The sequence below is a fragment of the Schistocerca serialis genome, chromosome 4 (assembly GCF_023864345.2).
Source record: "Schistocerca serialis cubense isolate TAMUIC-IGC-003099 chromosome 4, iqSchSeri2.2, whole genome shotgun sequence".
Taxonomy (NCBI): Eukaryota; Metazoa; Arthropoda; class Insecta; order Orthoptera; family Acrididae; genus Schistocerca; species Schistocerca serialis.
This window is the reverse complement of record NC_064641.1, coordinates 449,157,860-449,180,215: the sequence shown is the minus strand read 5'-3', so window position 1 is coordinate 449,180,215 and position 22,356 is coordinate 449,157,860. Positions and strand designations below refer to the sequence as shown.

The following is a 22,356-nucleotide window of genomic DNA, read 5'->3' as shown; positions in this document are numbered from 1 at the left end:
TTCAATTTGAAACCCTTAGTTTCACATAAGTTTGATATTTCATAAACATATTCACAGTTTCTATTTCTCTACCAAAAATTCAGACTTATAGTTTGTATCAATTTCTTCTGGTGAATTATTTCTTACTTGTTTTCTCAGTTCATAGATAAAGGTTTTGATGTCTACAACAGAAATATATGTTTTTATTGTATTTACTGTGGCATTTGCTAGAACTGTACTAGAAGTCCTAAAGCAATGACCAGACATGAATGGGAGATACATATATATGACTCTGAACTGTAGACAGGAGGTATATATATTACTTAAAAGCATAAAACTTGCTTCACAATATGCTAAAAATTATTTTTTAAGAAAGATATACAATATACTCCTCCTGTGTGTGTGTGTGTGTGTGTGTGTGTGTGTGTGTGTGTGTGTGTGTGTGTGTGTGCGTGCGTGCGTGCGTGCGTGTGCATGTGCATGTGCGTGTGCACTGTGACTTGGCTTTAACACCACGAGAAGGGAACACTTGTTGGCAGATTTGCCAGTGTAATGTGGTCTAAGTTACCTTTGATTCTTCTTCTTCCAGTGTAGCTGCATTGTAGTTTTTGTTCTCGTGGTGTGGCTGCCCTGTTCTAGGCCTGTGCATGAACTTACTCTTCTTGACTTCAAATTCAGGCAGGATGATGCTGTGAAAAAGTGTTTCACTACTTGCAGCTATTAAATGATGAACATGTCTTCAATGATAATCTGTATTGTTTCAACTATTTACATCAATTATGAGGACAGATCCAAATGTCAGTGACTCACAAACATAAACACATTGCTCAATGTGTCCAGTCACATCAAACTCGACTTAAAATCTAAGATTTAAAACCTTTATTTGTCTTGAGTGTTTTCATTGTAGCATGTCCATTTTCTCTGAGATATTCATGACACAGTCAAGGAGAGTATTCTCATTAGAAAGAGCAGATAAGCAGTTGTTAACATCCCACTTAGTAAATGAATCGACTTCATTTACTTCCAGTGTGATGAATGTGGAAGAATTATGGGCAAATTTTAAACACATTGTAAATCACGCATTGGACAAGTATGTGCCGAAAAAGTGGGTTACAGATGGAAAAGACCCACCATGGTTTAACAGCGCAATTCAGTGAATGCTCAGGAAGCAAAGACAGTTGCACTCTCAGTACAAGAAAGATCAGGAGAATGAGGACAGGCCAAAGTTAGCAGAGATTCGCGCTGCTGTAAAAAGAGCAATGCGCGAAGCATACCTTATCAAATGATCTTGCTGAAAACCTAAGGAAATTCTGGTCTTATGTAAAATCAGTAAGTGGGTTGAAGGCTTCCATCCAGTCACTCACTAATCAGTCTGGCCTGGCAATGGAAGATAGCAAAACAAAAGTTGAAATTTTAAATTTAGCATTTGAGAAATCTTTCACGCAGGAGGATCGTACAAACATACCACTGTTTGAGTCTTGTACAGATTCCCATATGGAGGACATAGCGATAGACATCCCTGGGGTTGTGAAGCAGCTAAATGGGTTGAAAATAGCTGGCCGGTGTGGCCGTGCAGTTCTAGGTGCTACAGTCTGGAACCGCGTGACCGCTACGGTCACAGGTTTGAATCCTGCCTCTGGCATGGATATGTGTGATGTCCTTAGGTTAGTTAGGTTTAAGTAGTTCTAAGTTCTAGGGGACTGATGACCACAGCAGTTAAGTCCCATAGTGCTCAGAGCCATTTGAACCATTTTTTGGGTTGAAAATAAATAAATCGCCAGGTCCTGATGGGATTCCAATTTGGTTTTACAGAGAGTACTCTACTGCACTGGCTCCTTACTTAGCTTGCATTTATCGTGAATCTCTTGCCCAACGTAAAGTCCCGAGTGACTGGAAAAAAGCACAGGGGACGCCTGTGTATAAGAAGACTTCTGAAGTAATAGAACCCAGTACGTTGTGCTCGATGGTGAGTGTTCATCGGAGGTGAGGGTATCATCAGGAGTGCCCCAGGGAAGTGTGGTAGGTCCGCTGTTGTTTTCTATCTACATAAATGGTCTTTTGGATAGGGTGAATAGCAATGTGCAGCTGTTTACTGATAATGCTGTGGTGTACGGGAAGGTGTCATCGTTGAGTGACTGTAGGAGGATACAAGATGACTTGGGCAGGATTTGTGATTGGTGGTAAAGAATGGCAGCTAACTCTAAGTATAGTTAAATGTAAATTAATGCAGCTCAATAGGAAAAAGAATCCCAAAATATTTGAATACTCCATTAGTAGTGTAGTGCTTGACACAGTCACGTCGATTAAATATTTGGGCGTAACATTGCAGAGCGATATGAAGTGGGACAACCATGTAATGGCAGTTGTGGGGAAGGCAGATAGTCGTCTTCGGTTCATTGGTAGAATTTTGGGAAGATGTGGTTCATCTGTAAAGGAGACCACTTATAAAACACTAATACGACCTATTCTTGAGGCACTTGGGGTCCCTATCAGGTCAAATTGAGGGAGTACATAGAATCAATTCAGAGGTGGGCTGCTAGATTTGTTACTGGTAGGTTTGATCATCACGCGAGTCTTACGGAAATGCTTCGGGAACTCAGGTGGGAGTCTCTGGAGGAAAGGAGGTGTTCTTTTCATGAATCATTACTGAGGAAATTTAGAGAACCAGCATTTGAGGCTGACTGCAGTATAATTTTACTGCCGCCAACTTATATTTCGCGGGAAGACCACAAAGACAAGATAAGAGAGATTAGGGCTCATACAGAGGCATATAGGCAGTCATTTTCCTTCGTTCTGTTTAGGAGTGGAACAGGGAGAGAAGATGCTAGTTGTGGTACAAGGTACCCTCCGCCATGCACCGTATGATGGATTGTGGAGTATGTGTGTAGATGTAGATGTAGCATCACCAAGGCATAAACGTCCACATCCAGCAAGAGATGCTGCACTCAACATACCGTGCCTTGCCCTTCCTGTTGTGTTATGTTACTACATACGCACCATCCACACAGATCACAGATTAGTGTGCACACATTGGATTTTTTCTACTACATAAAATGTTTATAAGAGACACAACTATCCTCCGCCAGTGTGAGCGTCCTCAGTAGAACGTACATTATTCTCATGAAACACTCATGTTACACTAAAAGATGATGTTAATTGATAGTTTATTCTCATGAATAACTCATGTTACACTACAGGGTAATGTTGATTGATTACATAAAATAGTGGAGCCATTCTGTAGGATCTGATATAGAGTGTAGTGTGCAGTTTAATTTTAACTTTTCTATCAGGTCTCAACCTAACCAACATGTCAGCAATCATGAAGTATTTTGATAGAACTACCAAAACTGTAAGACAGTCATAATAATTGTGAATGTCATTGCTGCTTGTTTAATTTGTGACACTTTAAGCTGTGCTGTTAGCTCCCAAACTTATCGCCACCTTGTAAATCATGGCATATCCTGAAATCATATGTACACCACACACACTTTGGTAATGTCTCCCTGCAAATCAAAGTTATTGCTTTCATTATGACATAATTTTCCAGTAAATCTCATGTAGTTCCTATATTTTCCACAAGAGGCACCACTTCTCTGACAGAAATTGGTTTGCAAAGTAAACAGCAGAGGCACATTCATAGCTCTTGACTATTGTTGCCTGGTTTCCTTCTATTTTGGCTAAAATTTCATTTCATTAACTATCATGAACATGGCTTAATGGTAATGAACAATGCTGCACACAGTATAGTTATAACTAAAATAAAGAAGAGGCCACTCGCTTTTAGCAGACTGCTGTGTGTGTGTGTGTGTGTGTGTGTGTGTGTGTGTGTGTGTGTGTGAGGGCGGGGGGGGGGGGGGGGGTGTTGGCACATAGACATACATAACAAAACATGGTATTAACCACTTTTGAGCTCTGGCACTTCTTTTGGCAGAAGGTGCACACACACACACACACACACACACTACCACAGCCATGGCAACATTGATTTTTAGAGAGCAGTTGCCTAGGCTGATGGATACGAAAAGGAGCTAGGGAAGGATGCATAGGGTTAGGAGGAGGTAGTGAGATAACTTGAAGTGGGAAAGACAGATGACTCAGTGGCTGCACAACAAGATGAGTGGAGTTTTGAAGTGGTGGAGTATATAAGAGATATAGAGAGAGGAAGAGCTGGGAAGGGAGAAGAGACGAAGGTAGAGATGGAGTGGGAGAGAGGGAGGGGAGAGTGGTGGTAACAGGAGAGTAGGAAGAACAGAAAGTGCTCTTGTGATCATCGTGGGTTTGAAAAGCTCAACCACATCCTCCACCAGGACTTTGGTGGTCTCTTATTGTGCAATGAAATGAGACATATCCTACACAAAATCCTCTGCATAACAACCAAACCCCCCCACCCAATGTACAGAATATCCTTGTCAATCCCTATTCCAATCCTACTTCCATTGTTGCACCTCATGGGTCATTCTCTTGTAGACAACTCAGGTGTAAGTCCTGTCCCATGCACTCATTCTACCTCCTCCTGCAGTCCAGTCACAGGCATTTCCTGTGCAATAAAAGACCAACTGTCTACTCTCATGAATGTACATTGTCAGTGGCAAAGTGCAAACTTGACCATCCAGTTGCTAAACATGCTGTGCACCACAGCTGAAATGGATTTAACATTTGCTGCACTACATTAGCCACTTTGATAGCCATTCCAGCGCGAGTTCCTCTGAACTATAGAGGTGGGAAGTGTCTCTCTAGCATATCCTGCATTCTCGCAACCCCTCTGGCCTAAACCTCTGCTAACATGTTGGCCACTGCCTCAAGTCACTGTTTTCCCTTTCTCTTCTGTCATTGTTCCCTGTCCAAATCATGTACTGCCTTCTTCCTTCACTCTTCCTCCTTCCCTGTCTATGTAGGCTTTCTCTCTTTCTCTTTGTCTCTTCCTCCCTATCCTTTCAACCCTGTCCCCTTCTCTCTCTATTCCCTTTCTCCCTCTCTGTCTCCACCTTCCTATCTTCTCCCTCCCTTTCTCCCTCCCTCTACCATTCTCTCTCTCTCTCTCTCTCTCTCTCTATCTACAAATATCTATCTATCTCTATCTCAATTCATATGCTGTAACCCTGAGAACTCCTTTCATCTTGTTGTCCAGCTGCTGAGACATCTGTCTTTCTCGCTACTGCCTCGCATTTTCCTTCTAACCCCTTCATTCCTCATGCGTTCTTCCCTACCCCCTCCTACACATCATTCCTTTCTTTTTCTCACTAAGGCTGAATGGTGGATAGTGTAAATCAATTCTCCTTCTGTCACTGTGAAGGCGAAACAGAATAAATTTTCATAGGGAACTTGTCAACTGATGATTTGGAACAGTAAGATGATTGAAATTCTGTAGGATTTATTGAATCCATACACATTATAAAAAATTTAAAAAGGGAAATGGATAGGTTAAAGTTAAATATAGTGGAAATTAGTGAAGTTCGGTGGCAGGAGGAACAATACTTTTGTTCTGGTGATTACAGGGTTATAAATACAAAACCAAATAGGGGTAATGCAGGAGTAGGTTTAATAATGAATAAAAAAATAGGAGTGCGGGTTAGCTACTACAAACAGCATAGTGAACGCATTATTGTGGCCAAGATAGACACAAAGCCCATGCCTACTACAGTAGTACAAGTTTATATGCCAACTAGCTCTGCAGATGATGAAGAAATAGATGAAATGTATGACGAGATAAAAGAAATTATTCAGGTAGTGAAGGGAGACGAAAATTTAATAGTCATGGGTGACTGGAATTCGTCAGTAGGAAAAGGGAGAGAAGGAAATATAGTAGGTGAATATGGATTGGGGGGAAGAAATGAAAGAGGAAGCCACCTTGTACAATTTTGCACAGAGCATAGCTTAATCATAACTAACACTTGGTTCAAGAATCATAAAAGAAGGTTGTATACCTGGAGGAATCCTGGAGATACTAAAAGGTATCAGATAGATTATATAATGGTAAGACAGAGATTTAGGAACCAGGTTTTAAATTGTAAGACATTTCCAGGGGCAGATGTGGATTCTGACCACAATCTATTGGTTATGAACTGCAGATTGAAACTGAAGAAACTGCAAAAAGGTGGGAATTTAAGGAGATGGGACCTGGATAAACTGAAAGAACCAGAGGTTGTAGACAGTTTCAGGGAGAGCATAAGGGAACAATTGACAGGAATGGGGGAAAGAAATACAGTAGAAGAAGAATGGGTAGCTCTGAGGGATGAAGTAGTGAAGGCAGCAGAGGATCAAGTAGGTAAAAAGACGAGGGCTAGTAGAAATCCTTGGGTAACAGAAGAAATATTGAATTTAATTGATGAAAGGAGAAAATATAAAAATGCAGTAAATGAAGCAGGCAAAAAGGAATACAAGCGTCTCAAAAAGGAGATCGACAGGAAATGCAAAATGGCTAAGCAGGGATGGCTAGAGGACAAATGTAAGGATGTAGAGGCTTGTTTCACTAGGGGTAAGATAGATACTGCCTATAGGAAAATTAAGGAGACCTTTGGAGAGAAGAGAACTGCTTGTACGAATATCAAGAGCTCAGATGGCAACCCAGTTCTAAGCAAAGAAGGGAAGGCAGAAAGGTGGAAGGAGTATATAGAGGGTTTATACAAGGGCGATGTACTTGAGGACAATATTATGGAAATGGAAGAGGATGTAGATGAAGACGAAATGGGAGATAAGATACTGCGTGAAGAGTTTGACAGAGCACTGAAAGACCTGAGTCAAAACAAGGCCCCGGGAGTAGACAACATTCCATTAGAACTACTGATGGCCTTGGGAGAGCCAGTCATGACAAAACTCTACCATCTGGTGAGCAAGATGTATGAGACAGGCGAAATACCCTCAGACTTCAAGAAGAATATAATAATTTCAATCCCAAAGAAAGCAGGTGTTGACAGATGTGAAAATTACCGAACTATCAGTTTAATAAGTCACAGCTGCAAAATAGTAACGCGAATTCTTTACAGACGAATGGAAAAATTGGTAGAAGCGGACCTCGGGGAAGATCAGTTTGGATTCCGTAGAAATGTTGGAACACGTGAGGCAGTACTAACCTTACGACTTATCTTAGAAGAGAGATTAAGAAAAGGCAAACCTATGTTTCTAGCATTTGTAGACTTAGAGAAAGCTTTTGACAATGTTAACTGGAATACTCTCTTTCAAATTCTGAAGGTGGCAGGGGTAAAATACAGGGAGCGAAAAGCTATTTACAATTTGTACAGAAACCAGATGGCAGTTATAAGAGTTGAGGGGCATGAAGGGGAAGCTGTGGTTGGGAAAGGAGTGAGACAGGGTTGTAGCCTCTCCCCGATGTTATTCAATCTGTATATTGAGCAAGCAGTAAAGGAAACAAAAGAAAAATTCGGAGTAGGTATTAAAATTCATGGAGAAGAAGTAAAAACTTTGAGGTTCGCCGATGACATTGTAATTCTGTCAGAGACAGCAAAGGACTTGGAAGAGCTGTTGAACGGAATGGACAGTGCCTGGAAAGGAGGATATAAGATGAACATCAACAAAAGCAAAACGAGGATAATGGAATGTAGTCAAATTAAATCGGGTGATGCTGAGGGAATTAGATTAGGAAATGAGACACTTAAAGTAGTAAAGGAGTTTTGCTATTTAGGGAGTAAAATAACTGATGATGGTCGAAGTAGAGAGGATATAAAATGTAGACTGGCGATGCCAAGGAAATCGTTTCTGAAGAAGAGAAATTTGTTAACATCGAGTATAGATTTAAGTGTCAGGAAGTTGTTTCTGAAAGTATTTGTATGGAGTGTAGCCATGTATGGAAGTGAAACATGGACGATAACTAGTTTGGACAAGAAGAGAATAGAAGCTTTCGAAATGTGGTGCTACAGAAGAATGCTGAAGATAAGGTGGATAGATCACGTAACTAATGAGGAGGTATTGAATAGGATTGGGGAGAAGAGAAGTTTGTGACACAACTTGACTAGAAGAAGGGATCGGTTGGTAAGACATGTTTTGAGGCATCAAGGAATCACAAATTTAGCATTGGAGGGCAGCGTGGAGGGTAAAAATCATAGAGGGAAACCAAGAGATGAATACACTAAGCAGATTCAGAAGGATGTAGGTTGCAGTAAGTACTGGGAGATGAAGAAGCTTGCACAGGATAGAGTAGCATGGAGAGCTGCATCAAACCAGTCTCAGGACTGAAGACCACAACGAAACGAACAACACATCATAAAAATTAATGTTCGTTTGTGTGTAGGTATGTTCCACACCTCCTCCTAAACCACTGAACTGAATTTAACCAAATGCGGTACACATATTACTCACTGTCTGTAAACTATCGTTAAGGTGAGTAAGAACCATCTACGTATCAAAGGGATTAGTGGGGGAGGGTGAAAAAGATGTGTAGCCCAATGTGTAGCCCACAACATGCGAATACCCAGATTTTATTCATCCAGTATTTAACAATGAGAGAACTTTGTGACTTGCAATAAATTTTACACATAATTTCAAACATTTGCAAAACTTTTTCTTGCTGACAATCCCCACAAAATGATGAAAAGAAAAAGTTTACTGCTTAATGCATTTTCGTTGTTCATGCAGTAAAACTGCTGCATCAGGCATGACATTTTAATTTATATTTCTTAACTATTCAAAGTACATTTTGCAGACAGTATTCTTGAATCTGCCTGCAAAATTATATCATTGTATGAAACAGAATTTGCAAGATGTGCATCATAAGTATTGAGATGCATGAAAACGAAACTGCAGAGTGAAATTTGCTAGAGATACAAGTGAAATATCTGTACACACTTATGTGCAATATGTTAAAAATGTGTGATGTGTGTACTTGGAGACAGCTGTGGGTAAAAAGCTCCTCCTAAACCTGTGAACCAATTGCAACCAAACTTGGTAGACATACTACAAACTATCTGGGAAGAAATACTGTTGGGGTAAGTGCCAGAACCTCCTACTGAGGGTAGGGGTGATAACATGGAGAGGGGAGTGAGAAGAAGAGATGGACACATGGAGAGGGGGGTAGGAAGGAGATGCACACAGATAGGGGCAAGAAGGAGATTGAGAGAGGGGGAGGGGAGGGGGAAATGGAAAGAAAGGAAACAGGAGGAGATGGACGGAGAGGGGGAGGATATGGAGAAAGAGAGGGAGAGGTGGAGATTTACTTAGAGGTGATGAGGAGGAGGTGAACTTAGAGGGAGTGAGGAGGAGATGGACTTAGGAGGAGTAAGGAGGAAATAGAGATGGAGGAGGAGATGGAGTTATAGGGATGGAGGAGGAGACGGACAAAGGGGGAGGAGCAGATGTATGGAGAGAGAGAGAGAGAGAGAGAGAGAGAGGGGGGGGGGGAGGAGGATATGGATAGAGAGGAGGGGAGTAGGAGATGGACACAGATGGGGGGGGGGGGGAGGACATGGACTAATAGAGGATTGGAATAAATACATACGCAACTCCGGGCATGCAGATAATTGTTATTAATAAATTCTGAGACAGAATTGCCGTCCTGTACTTGCATTTAAGAGGCAAAATATGTAGTACTTCCGATTGACATGTAGAAGTAAATGTGACACATTTTCTAGGTTTTGGAACTAATAGGTTGTTCCTCAGGGAGAAGAGAGGGTTAGGTTGGGGAAGCTTAAAGAGGAACAGGTGTCTCAGACCTCAGGATAGTTATAGATTCTAAGAATAAGGATTAGGCAGCTAAAAAATTAACACTTTTTAACACTGTAAAAGAAAGGTAGTGAAGATTTAACTGAATAATAATTGAGACAGGTAATCAATTTATGTATGTAGAATATCTGAAAATGATGAGGGGATACTGAATAACTTAAAACTTTCAACTCAGAAACTTGAGTCATGGTCAAAAGTAAATTTCCTAGATACCTAAAACAGAAATTATATTAACAATGTGGGCTAACTGTTCCAACCAATGACAATGACACATTCAACTTGTGTGTGCTAAGCATTCCTTGGAAATAAATATATTGGGGGCAATGAGAAGGAATAACAAGCTAATTGGATGGGTAATAGAAAATGTAGAACTTGCTTATTTCATAATGAGCCCTATAAAGTTTAAAAATGAATGAAATAAAAGCAGTGGAAAAATTAGGGCATTGAATGGTAAGCAGGCATTTCAGTGAGACTGAACTTATAGCTAAGCTTCCATAAAATGTTCTACCTTAATGTTAACACACACACGCTCACAGATACACACACAGATGCAGCTACAGTGTCCTGGCACTTGAGGGAGGACATTGCCTGAAAGCTTTGCTACAAGTTTTCTCTTGTTTGTGTGCTTATCTTCTGCTACATTCCTCAACTGCACCATGTGTGGTTACGTTTATTCTTCCCTTGTTTATATTCCACCCAGAATCCCACAATATCAATTTAAATGGAATGGATGTGGCACCTAGCCAGACAAACAGACTAAAGATACCCATATGGAAGATGTTCATGTGAAACAGCATATGAATCAGGGAACTGACAGGACATACTTTGTTGTATAGCACTGTAACTTGTGGTACAGGAAAACTGCATGAATTATTTATTCCTCAAGCAGTTAGTTAAAATGGTTGGTGATAATAATTATGAGCCCCTACTACAGTAGCAAAATACTCATCTGGTAATTTATAAGGGTAAGTAATGAAGACATTAAAAAACTAATAACATTTAGAAGCAAATACATTGATTTATTTATTTACAGTATGATGAAAACAAATACATATATACAACATTTTATGCTGCACGGGATTAGGTGAGCGGTCTAAGGCGCTGCAGTCATGGACTGTGCGACTGGTCCCGGCAGAGGTTCGAGTCCTCCCTCGGGCATGGGTGTGTGTGTGTTTGTCCTTAGGAAAATTTAGGTTAAGTAGTGTGTAAGCTTAAGGACTGATTACCTTAGCAGTTAAGTCCCATAAGATTTCACACACATTTTAACATTTTTTTACAACATTTTAAAGAAATGTGCATGGTCACAAGCATGGGGTTATCTTACATCTTCAGATCTAATTCCCTGATCCATTCGACCACATCATTCAGTGTGTGGTGAACGGCCATTATTGTTCCTTTGTATGCTTAAGGGGACAGTCAGCAGTCACATGGTTGATTGACTGTACATTGCTTCACATTCATATGTATGACTTTTAATTATCCTACACCTTACCCCTGGGTTGTGCTAAGAAAGCAACAGTGATAAGATGAGACCTAACTGTCAGAAAAGAAATATAAGAAGTCAGACAGACCTTTTCAGGACCCACATGTTCATATAATTTAACCATCTTCATGCATTTGTGACTTACTATTGAATGGATAGATTGATCATGCCATAAACTTGAAGTAATCAGACTACCAAAGAAACTGATCCAACGCAAAGGAAAGTAAGGAGAAAGGTAAGCTAAGTGGCCAGAAATATGTTGACCTGTATCAAAGATAAAAACTGCACACTGAAATAATGTTCTGTGTTTAATCCTCACTTTAGGTGGCATCTATTAACCGAGCCATACAAGTATTCTTTGTGGAAGATACAATGTACAACTTCAGTCTGCTAGAAATTAGGTAATTAGGAGCTGTAGAAGAAAATAACTGATGCTGGATGATCCTTCGAGATGTTATTAGAGTTTGCTGCAAGAATAAAGATTTGAATCTGTGTCTCAGTTTAGAATCTAGTTTTAACTTGTCATTTGAATTAATAGTAGTGAACACTCTGCTAGAAATTATAACTTAAAGAAAAAGACCAACATATGGACCGAGTCCTCTGAGGGAGAAAATTGACAGATATGATGAAATCCTTTGTAATGATGATGATTTGTCTCACTTTTGTTACAGCTTCATCTAGTTTTTGCTTTCTGTGTAACTAACTGATTTTACCTACTTCGAGTCCTGAGATAAAACATGATAAACATTAAAGAATTTCTAAGGATAATTTTGATTTTCTGATTACTGATAATACTCTGCTTTGAGTAAAATTCTCTCTTTGAGACAAAATTCTGCAACAATTCTCAATGCCCAGTTTTAACTGAATTAACACTTTGCTGTCTTGTGAAAGCTTATTTTGAAGGGCCAAATGCCCTGTTTCAGTGGGTGCTTCATATCCTTGAACTCATGGTGCTGTGCGTGTATAATTATTTGGAGAGTTTTATCATTTTTATTTACTTTGTACTTATTGTGCACGTGTCTTTACTGTTACTGTTCTTAAAAGTTTTTGGTACCAATTTTGACACTCTAAGCTTACTATGCAGAATTTACTCGTACAACTATTAATATGGACTCATTGTGTCAAAAATCTTGAGCTCATTTTTCTAATCAGTATGTTGATATATGCTCTTTAGAATGTTAATCTGTCAATTATCATCAAATTATCCTCATGCACCACTACATTCACAATATTTTCAGCGTTATTGCAGAGAACTTTAATGTAATGGCAGTATCTCAGTAATATGTGTACTGGAAAGTTTTGTGTGACCATTAAACTTTAAGGACCCCTCTAAATACATACGACTTTTTAAGGAATGTCTATGTACAGAATAACTAGCCAATGTGTCTGTTCCTAGATACTGATATCCCCCATCCCTTCGGTCTGGCTGTTCATGAGAACAAAATCTACTGGACAGATTGGGAGACTGCAAGTATTCATATGGCTGACCAGCTAACTGGCCAAAACAGGAGTGTTGTCAGGTTTGTGAATTTTATCTTTCTGTTTAGTTACTAAAGAATGGAATGTATAATCATGAAATTAAATGTATAAAAGCACAGTCATACATTCTAACACATCTGGAAAGTACACACAGTTTTTCTTAATGTGCACCTGATTGTATCATAGCAATTGATGCGAGGAAGTTGCTCTACATCTTGAAGATATTGCGTGTGATAAACACTCCACTGTAATAAAATGTTGCCCTCATATAAGTGTTATGTGAAGTCTCAATTGCTAAAGGAGCTTTGTTAAGAAGGGGGGGGGGGGGGCTAGAATAATTATGATATCATTCATCCACTAGAAGAGGCTGCTTAAGGCAGTTTCTGAAATTGGTAAACCCGATGTGAGAGATTATCTGAAGCCCCACACAGATAAAAAGTCCCATAGTAATCTATTTCACTTAATTTGTATTCCAGTCAGCATTTTGGTTTCCTGTTCAAAGTTTCCTCATACATACCAACTTCATGACTAGAACTCTGCATACTTTTCTCAGCAGATAACTGAACATAAACTTCAGTTGTTACTGTTGTTCATATACACACACAAATTGGAATCCAAGTCATATGTAGATGTTCATGGCTCCTGGTAGATATTCATTAATATTAGTCTTAAATAACCTCAGATGGAAGGATATTCAATCATAGCATCCTACATGAGAAAAATCACTGAACTCTGTTCCTATTAAAACCTTCACTTACCACATGGGATTGTTTATTTTTTATTTTTGGTGCCCAACAAACTCCAGCAAGATAAATCAAAGTTGTTTCTCACATCACTACTCAGAGATTCAAGTCCAGTGTGTGACTACATTCACTCTGAATTTAAAGTTCACTAAAACACACTTCAACTGGGAAATCTATAAGCCTATACAAGCCAATTGCTTAATAATCCTAAGTTCTGTACTGTGACCCTCAGCACCAGAAACAAAGTCCTTACATTGCATGTGCCAAAATTTTGAAGTTTAACTGTTGTAGCTTGTACTTACTCAGTAAATTTCATGAATCTTGAAATAAAACTAAATTCAATTCCAAAGACTCAGAATGTCAATGGCTGCATGCACAAGGGGGAATGAATTCCCTACTGGGTCTCTCTAAATCTCCCTAAATTTGTTCACTTCATCGTTATTGGCTGGTTTATTTTGAAGGATACTTTCTGTAGACATTCCCTTCTCATTTAGTGATTTGTGTGTGTGTGTGTGTGTGTGTGTGTGTGTGTGTGTGTGTGTGTGTGTAATCTTGATGTACATTCATTCATTCATTATGTTTCTTAGATCCCATCAAATAGGAGAACCTTCAGGAATGTGTAACGAGTCAAGATATACATCAACAAAAGAGAAGCTACTTTTAGAAACATAAAAACTTAACTATTAATAAACTAACACTGAACTACTTAATGCTATTTATGCTTATTCCAGCTAAATTTAACCTAGTAAACAGAAGGTAAGTAGCAACTTTGGGGAAAAAAAAAAAAAAAAAAAAAAAAAAAAAAACTGCTGCTTTTTAAGTTATTTTAATAACTGCTATTTATCTTACATATGTGTTGTGATATTTACTTGATTACAAAGGTGTTCTTCGGGGAAAATTGTTACATACATCAGCACAACAGAGATCTGTTGAGAGTACATTACAGATTTGCATGCAACTTAATGATGAACATTGAGACTTAGCAAGTTGCTAACAGGAATTTTCAACCCTGGAATCAAGATAATCAGATAATTTTTTGAGGGAATGGCTTATGAGTTACGATTTCAATTTTAATTTGATATAGTTAAGATACCCATTTTCTCACTTATGTCAGATGAAGTCTGTTGAAGACCTTTTGACCAGAGTAAATCTACATAACTTCAATCTGAATTGTAGGAAACGAGGCAAAATAGGGTCCAGTGCATAAAATGCAAAAATGTAGTATCATATGATTACAATATCATTGAGTCACAACTGAAATCAGTCAACCTGTACAAATACCTGAATGTAACAAATTGTGGGCATATGAAAAGGAGTTATCACATGGGCTCAGTCATAAGTGAAGCAAGTAGCAGATTTTGGTTCATTGGTAGGATACTGAAAAAGTAAAAACAGTTAAGTTTATTTTTCTCACTTGTAAAGACAGTACTGCTGTCTTGCTAAAGTAATGCTGCCTTCAATGTAACATCAGTCTTTTGAGCATAGTTGTGACTCTGAAATACACCTGTATTCGACTACAGATCTATAGCTTCAAATGCACATACATGAGTGTGAGCAATTGTGTGTGTGTGTGTGTGTGTGTGTGTGTGTGTGTGTGCGTGTGTGTGTGTGTGTGTGAAAGGGGGGGCTGCTAATGATTCATTAGATAAAAACATCAGACATCTCACTGTGTAATTATGTAGGTATGTATTTATTTTTGAATGATCCTCTTAAAATCTGAATTAGCATTGTACACAACATAAAAAAAGCAAACTTTGCATAGCATTTTCTTAATATTTAATATAGTCATCTTCATCAAGCCCAGCCAAAACAAATTTTATCTGGACTATACATACTCATCAGATATACCATATAATTAAACTGCAGTTCACAATGAAATCATCATCCTAAACAAACACATTTTAACTGATTGAATGATAATTTATCATAGAATAACAAATGAAAATTTTGCATAATGGTAGTAATAGTGGAAATAGCACACTTTATTCTGATAACTTTATTACTTATTAAATTTTTGCAGATCAGGAATAACTGGATTAATGGATGTTAGAGTATTTCATCGTAGTAGGCAAACAGTGCAGTCATCCTGCCGTGTTAGGAATGGTGGCTGCAGTCATCTTTGTCTTCTGGCACCTGCACCGAGACGTTTCTCTTGTGCATGTCCAATAGGTATCAAACTTCTGGTAAGCACTGGCAACTTATTTGCATAAACAAGACTTTCATAATCACAGAAGTGTACAACATTAATTTTACAATTTGTTTTGGCAGCCTGATCAGAGGACATGTGCCCATGGTCCAACAAATTCATTGATATTTGCACATCGTGTTGATATACGGCAGATTTCTCTAGATGTCCCATATGTAGTCGATGTGGTTCTACCACTGCCACCTTTGAAGAATGCAATTGCTGTCGATGTTGACAGAAAAACAGGTTTGTTTTCACTATAATGACAATACAGCTTCATACACTTTGTGAAAAATATCTTGAATCAGTTTAATAAATATGACAAAAAATATATTAAAAAATTTAACCTATTGTAATTTATTTTTGGGATGATTGTCAATACACTGTGATTGATAATGCTTATCAGTGTCTGCCTGTCCCTCTCTCTCTCTTTCTCTCTCTCTCTCTCTCTCTCTCATTTCCCTAGCAGGTGAATAGTAAAGCATTTTTCTATCACATATTAATATGATTTCTCATTAGTATTATGGCAGATGTTCAATGATTAGCAGCAGAATTAAAAAGATATACCACAACAAAGAGATAGCATCTTAGTAAAACAATTCATCATGGAAAATGATCGTGGACAATCATGTCAAATGACTGTTGGGATTACTGTAATTTGGATGTAGCTATTATTACCACAGCCAACAACATTAGACTAGCGATGGTTGTTATAAGGCATTTCATCTTGTAATAGCAGGTTACATTTTGTCAGGTTACTTACCAGTTTGGAACTCGAAAACCATGAGGGGGCAGGGATATAATCCAGATGTCCTAGCTATTGCTCCCAAGTGAGTCTCTCCACAAATGATGTTATGGGAACGGGATACGATTATTGGTCGAATGCAATAACTATTCCCATTAAATTCCACATTAACATATATTTCTTAGTTAGTCATAAACGTGTACACAGCTTGTGATACAGAACACGGAGGCTCAGCAGAACAATAAGAGTCCAAAGATGGTGTTAATCATCGTCGATACGACCTATCAATGCCATACAGACCCCCCCCCCCCTCCTCCCCCTTTCCCTACAATATGGAGTACCACATGTGAGGCTTCAGTGGAGGTCATATCAGCGTCGAGTAGTAGTCGTGTGAGGCGGCAGGCGCACAGCCGGAATTTCCATCTTGGTCAAGGCGGAGTGCAGAGGCGGAGTGATTGGCTGCAGGTCCACCTCATAGCTAGTCAAGCAGTGGGGGCGGATGATGCGTCGGCCGGCCTGAGAGCAGGTGTGTGGAATGGCCTGCGGTGTGGTGCAGACATGCCCACCCCGGATGCAGATTGAGCCGTCCAAGGAGATGAACACGCGAATTTCTGATGGGCCGCACTCACGGAGGAGTGACAGGTCATGCACTACCCTGACATATAACTGCCCGTGAGGTGAGGCCACAGTGTCTGTTAGGAGCACGCGCACACTGTCATCGAAGGTGATGATTGACACGTTGTCCATGCGGTGTGATGGCACGTTGCAGCACAGGTTGAATGTGGGTGAGCGAGTCTTTGCAGTCGGTGAAGTGGTGGCAAAACCCACACATAGGGTGGATTGCGATGTGCCTGGAAACCTGCGAATGGCAACAATGAGTCATGGGTTGGAGAAAATAGCGCCATAGGATGAGACAAAGTATTTTCAGGCTCTGCGGTGGAAAAGTAATCAGGAGGGTCTGACTGAGATGGCATAGGGGCGTTGAATACCATGAAAGCAGGTTTGAGCCTGTGCAATGAAATAGTTTGAGGACGATCTTTAACCATAATGTCAAATGTTGTCTCACCACTCCAGAGTACTTTAAAGGGGCCGAGGTAGGGTGATAGCAGGGGCTGTCTAATGGAATCATCCCTGAGCATAACGTGGGAGCAAGTATTGAGTGTGGTTGGCACGTAAGTGTCCGGCGGGGAATGGCTGATAGGCGAGTGTAGCCATGCATGTTTAAAGTGAGTGCGCATGTGACTAATGAACTCCGGGGAGGGGGGAAAATCATTGGGTGCTTGAGACAGAATAAGTTCCCTGGTAGGACTGGGTTCTCCCCAAAAATGAATTCAGTGATGGTTCCCTGTAAGTCTGGTGTAAAGGTTGAACGGAGACCGAGTAATACCCAGACCAGAGGCAGTCATGGCACCTGAGGGCAGTTTTGAGGGTGTAGTGCCACCGTTCAACTAACCCATTGCTTTGCGGGTGGTAGGCTGTTGTATGAATTTTTTTAATGCCACAGATGTTACATAAAATAGTGAACAGGGCAGACTCAAACGGCCGATCTTGGTCGGTGTTGATGGTGGTCGAGCAACTGATATTTTTCCAAATGAAATGCTCAGGTATGAGCCGTGTGGTGGCATGGACGCCAGGGGGAGTGTGGTTATGCAAGGCGTCGAAGGCTTGCCAGCGCATCGTGGGCAGGAGCAACGGCTGCAGGTTGCCGGTAGAAGAATAATACCACACCTCATCCAAAATGCCAGGGAACTTGGCTTTGGTAAACACAAGAGATGTTTGAGGATTTGCGAGGAGAGCATGAGATTCCTCATCAGAGGCCTGGAGAGGGGCCACATTATGGATAAGTCAATGATGCGTGAGACAGTATCGATCCACGAGAAAAAATCAGCGGGGATGTTTTCTGTGCCTTTGATGTAGCGAACGTCTGTTGTGAATTGAGAGACTAAATTAAAGTGGCAGAAATGCTCAGGAGGTGGGTCCTCAGAAGGGTTGCAGGAAGCGTCCACTAGCGGTTTGTGATCAGTAAGGATGAAGAAGGAATGTCTCTCAACGTTGGGGTGAAAGTGTTTGACAGCTTCATACCACCAGAAGTTCCCTATCAAAAGCGGAATATTTCTTCTGAGCTGTAGACTTTTTTTTTAGAGAAGAAATGAAGGGAAGAAACCATGTTGTCTTTGCATTGCTGTAGTACTACCCCCACTGTGATGTGCTGGCGTCCGTAGTGATGAACAACTTGGGCGACGGGATGGGATGGGCGAGTGCCACGGCGTGAGCTAAGGAAGTTTTTAGAGCCTTGAAGGCCTCCAGCATAGGTTCAGTCCAGCAAACTGGTTTAAGGCCTGAAGTTTGTTTGCCTGACAATGAGTCTGTCAGCAGGACCTACACGGTGGCAGCAGAAGGCAGATGCCGACAGTAGTAATTTACTGTACCCAAGAAACGTCGGAGTTCTTTGTAAGTAGCCAGAGGCGGCATTGATGTGATGGCCTGCATGCGGCATTTGGGAGGCTGTATTCTATCTGTGGAGATGGTGTAACCCAAAAATGTGACAGAAGACTGGCGCAATTGGAATTTGTCCTTGTTGACCTCAAGTTGAGTTCAAGGTTTGGAGGACCTGGGATAAATGATTTTCGTTTTGGAACAAACTGAGCGGCGTGATAATAGCTGTCTTTGGAATGTCTTCCAGTGCTACGGGAATCTGGTGATAGGCATGTTTACAGTCAATAACACTGAAGATTGTGGTGCCTGATAATATATGAGTGAAATCATTTATGTTTGGCACTGGGTAATTGTCCATGCCGGTACGAGCGTTTAAGCATGTGTAGTTGCCGCACATTTGGAAAGAACCGTCGTGTTTGATGACGAGGTGAATCGTGAAGACCAGTTGCTGCCTGGCAGTTGCAGGATACCTGCCTCCAAAAGTTTGTTAATTTGCTGCCGGGCCGCGCACAACTTAATGAGGTTGAGGCGTCTAACCTTGTGCCTAATAGGAGGGCCGGCAGTGGTAACTATCTTATGTGTCATTCCGTCAGTGACGGAAGAAACTGAGAACTGCACATGAGACTGAGCAATGTCCTGACATGAAGTTTTTGGATGAGTGGGGCGTGACAAGGCATAACCGTTAGAGTGAGTGGGAAAAGGCAGCACGAAAGTCACACGCCTATTACGTGAGCGCCGCATGCGCTTCTTTGGAGAGGTCGGCTGTCCGCTCAGTGCAGAGCGGGTCGGGACATACAGCAACTGTCTGTTGTCAGCCTTGCCTTGGGTAACCAGCATGGGCGAGAGAGGCGTTGGCGCCATTCAGGGAACAGTGATGGTCGCTGAGTCATGTGGCTGGCGCGCAAGAGAGGGGGAATGTTTATCAACACGTAGGGAGGCTGCCTGTGCAGTGGTCATGGTCGTATCATGTGCATGACTGTCATTAGAAGCACTGTTTGAAACACATGGCACTGAACATCGTGAGTGTGTCAGGGGTGCGGTGTCTACCGGATGCAAATCGTCACACGCAATTAATGTTTTTGGACTAACCTGCTGAGTGTCCGAGCTGGTGTCTGCTGGAGAAACATGATTAGGTGGAGGCACTGTGGACCGCAGTTTCAGCAGCGAGGTACGAACCACAACGAGCTCATTGTAAGTGTGTGCTATTCATTGTTTCAGCTCATTGTTTTCCCGGCAGAGTTGTGCACCCGTGAGAGGGAAGCACTCGCGTACTAAGTCACATGTTGCAAGAGAAACAGAATGTGGAACATAAGTGCGGGAGCACGGTATGTGAGTATTAGTGGGATGATGTAGCACTGAGCCTGAACCATGTTTGAAGAGAGTTTGTAATGTGACAAAAAATCCATACCAAGAATTGGTTCGTTGATGTTGGTGATGTAGGAAGTCCACAGAAAACACAGAGGAGGAGATAGGTGCACCATACCGTTGACAGAGCCTAAGGTTTGTAACATTGTTGCGTTGACATCTTGTAGAAGTGATCTCATCAGTGAAAAGGTGGGAGGAGCCAACAATGTGGGTATGATAGACATGTCGGTGCCTGTGTCGAATAGGAAGATGAGCCGTGACGAAATGTCGGTCACATATAAATGACCACTCGGCTGGGTGGACAAGTGGATGGAGTGAAGTGTGTGAGGATGCCTGTGAGGTTCCCCACTGGACACGGCGTCTTCTAGATCCTGTGGTCAGTGTTTGGGTGCTGGCAAGGTAATCAACACTTTTTGGCAGCATCGCCAAAAATCTTGTGGTACCAACAATATGGATGAACCGGATGTGATGGTCATGGCGAATGTGGCAGGGGAGGAGGCTTGTCCTCATTGATTTGTTCCGGGATGTATACTGGCACATATGGTGCGTGGGTGATTCTTGAGTGCTCAGATGGAGGAGAGAGCGAGCGAATACTGCCAGGTGGTGTAGATGGCATGAAGCTGGAGCGAGCTCTGCCTCTGCCCGCAGATGGCCAGTAAACAGGAGCAGTTGTGCCAAACAGTGGTGGGTGGTGTGTTGGTCGGTGGTGGTGTAGCAGTGCATACAGCTGGTCTGTGATGCGAAGACAAGAGCTGATTGACTCGAAGTACTGCGGTAGCAGGTGAATCTGTAGGTTGGTAGACAACTTGGCAGACTGTACTGCCCACTGAGTAATGTCCAGCATCACATGTTCACTCACAAGTAATTGAAGGCGGCGCCAGAGTTGTGATGAAGTTCGGTCCCCCAGGTGCTCCTCGTACAAGATCTTGATGATTAATTCTTGTGGTGAGCAGGCGAGTCGGTTCAATATTGTTTCCTTTGCGAACTCCTACTTTGGTGGAGTTGGTGGCAAGAGGAGTAGATCACAAATTAAGTCTGAGTGATCATGGAGGTGCGTGACGAGACATAGGAATTTAGAGTTGTCATTGGACACATGTGTAACTTGAACAGATGCTCCACAAGTGCAAACCATGATATGGGGTTGTCCTCCTATAAAGGGGGTAGCTTTGGCAGATGGCCGGGGGGGGGGGGGGGGGGGGGGACGAAGGTGCCTCTGGTGTATCTTGAAGGCCTGCTGGTCCGTGGTAGGAGGGGCTGTACTGCAGCCTGGCACCATAGGCATTGGTGTGTTATTTATTGGCAAGCACGTCTGAAGCAATGGCGGGTTGCATTGTCCTTGACGTGTCGTGAAAACACAATGCAGCTGACATGGTCAGTACCATAGGAGTGGAAACAAATGGTTGTGCAACACATGTGGCAGTCCTGTAAACTGGACCAGAGGTTAGAGGTACAGATTTGAAATTGTCCACTTCAGAAATGATGTGGAAGGCTGGCGCGGAAGACACAGGCAGAACTGTGGGACAGGCGAGCGGCTGAACGGTTGGAATCAGGGCCTCCCACCATTTTGGGGGGGGGGGGGGGGGGGGAGCTTGGTGCTTCGCATGACAACAGTGTGAGTTTTCTGTGCACTTCAGGAACACACCCCATGTGGTCAGACTATAAATTACCAGTGAAACTTGCTGAAGATCACATTGTTGCAGTAAAACGTTCCTGTAAGCCAAAGCGCCGTAAGATGTGCTCGAGCCCACATGGTCAAAAAACTGAGCAACAGGTCTGGTGGGTGAGCAAGAGTAATTTGGTGCATGAAAATGTCCATCGTTAGTTTGTAAGTAAGGCAAAATCGGAACAGGTTGATAGCATGTGCATTTTGCACAAATGGCGGCACTGCACACGGCATGACTGTAACTGACGTTGCAGCCGGTTGAGAGTCAAAGTATGTGTGCGAATGTAAATCACTTTGAACATTACATGATTGATCAGTAGTTACATAGTTCTGAAAATTATCCGCTTCACATTTCACATGTTGGCGAACACAGTCCGGTGACACAAAACCTGAGCCCTTTGTTTGAGTTAACGGTGTAGCACTAGACCATTGTATAACAACAAAGTTTAAGGTTAACTTGGTTGGAGATCGCGAATCACTGTCAATTAGTGGAGAGCTGGCCATTAGTGAAGGATTGGAATGGCTTGGTTGTCGTAGTAGGGCCTCCAAATCTTCAAACAAAGTGTTGGGGGCAGTAGCCATGGCATCGTGTGCATAACCTGTTGA

The 22,356-nt window shown here is 41.6% G+C and overlaps 1 protein-coding gene across 1 annotated transcript in view; it reads left to right on the top strand.

Moving 5' to 3' along the window:
* LOC126475086 (low-density lipoprotein receptor-related protein 4) overlaps window positions 1-22,356 on the top strand; it is a 633,185-nt gene that overhangs the window by 504,435 nt on the left and 106,394 nt on the right. Inside the window, exons 19-21 of the mRNA XM_050102652.1 lie at window positions 12,531-12,654; window positions 15,377-15,539; window positions 15,625-15,787. Coding sequence (XP_049958609.1) covers window positions 12,531-12,654; window positions 15,377-15,539; window positions 15,625-15,787 — 450 coding nt within the window. The remainder of the gene's footprint in view (window positions 1-12,530; window positions 12,655-15,376; window positions 15,540-15,624; window positions 15,788-22,356) is intronic.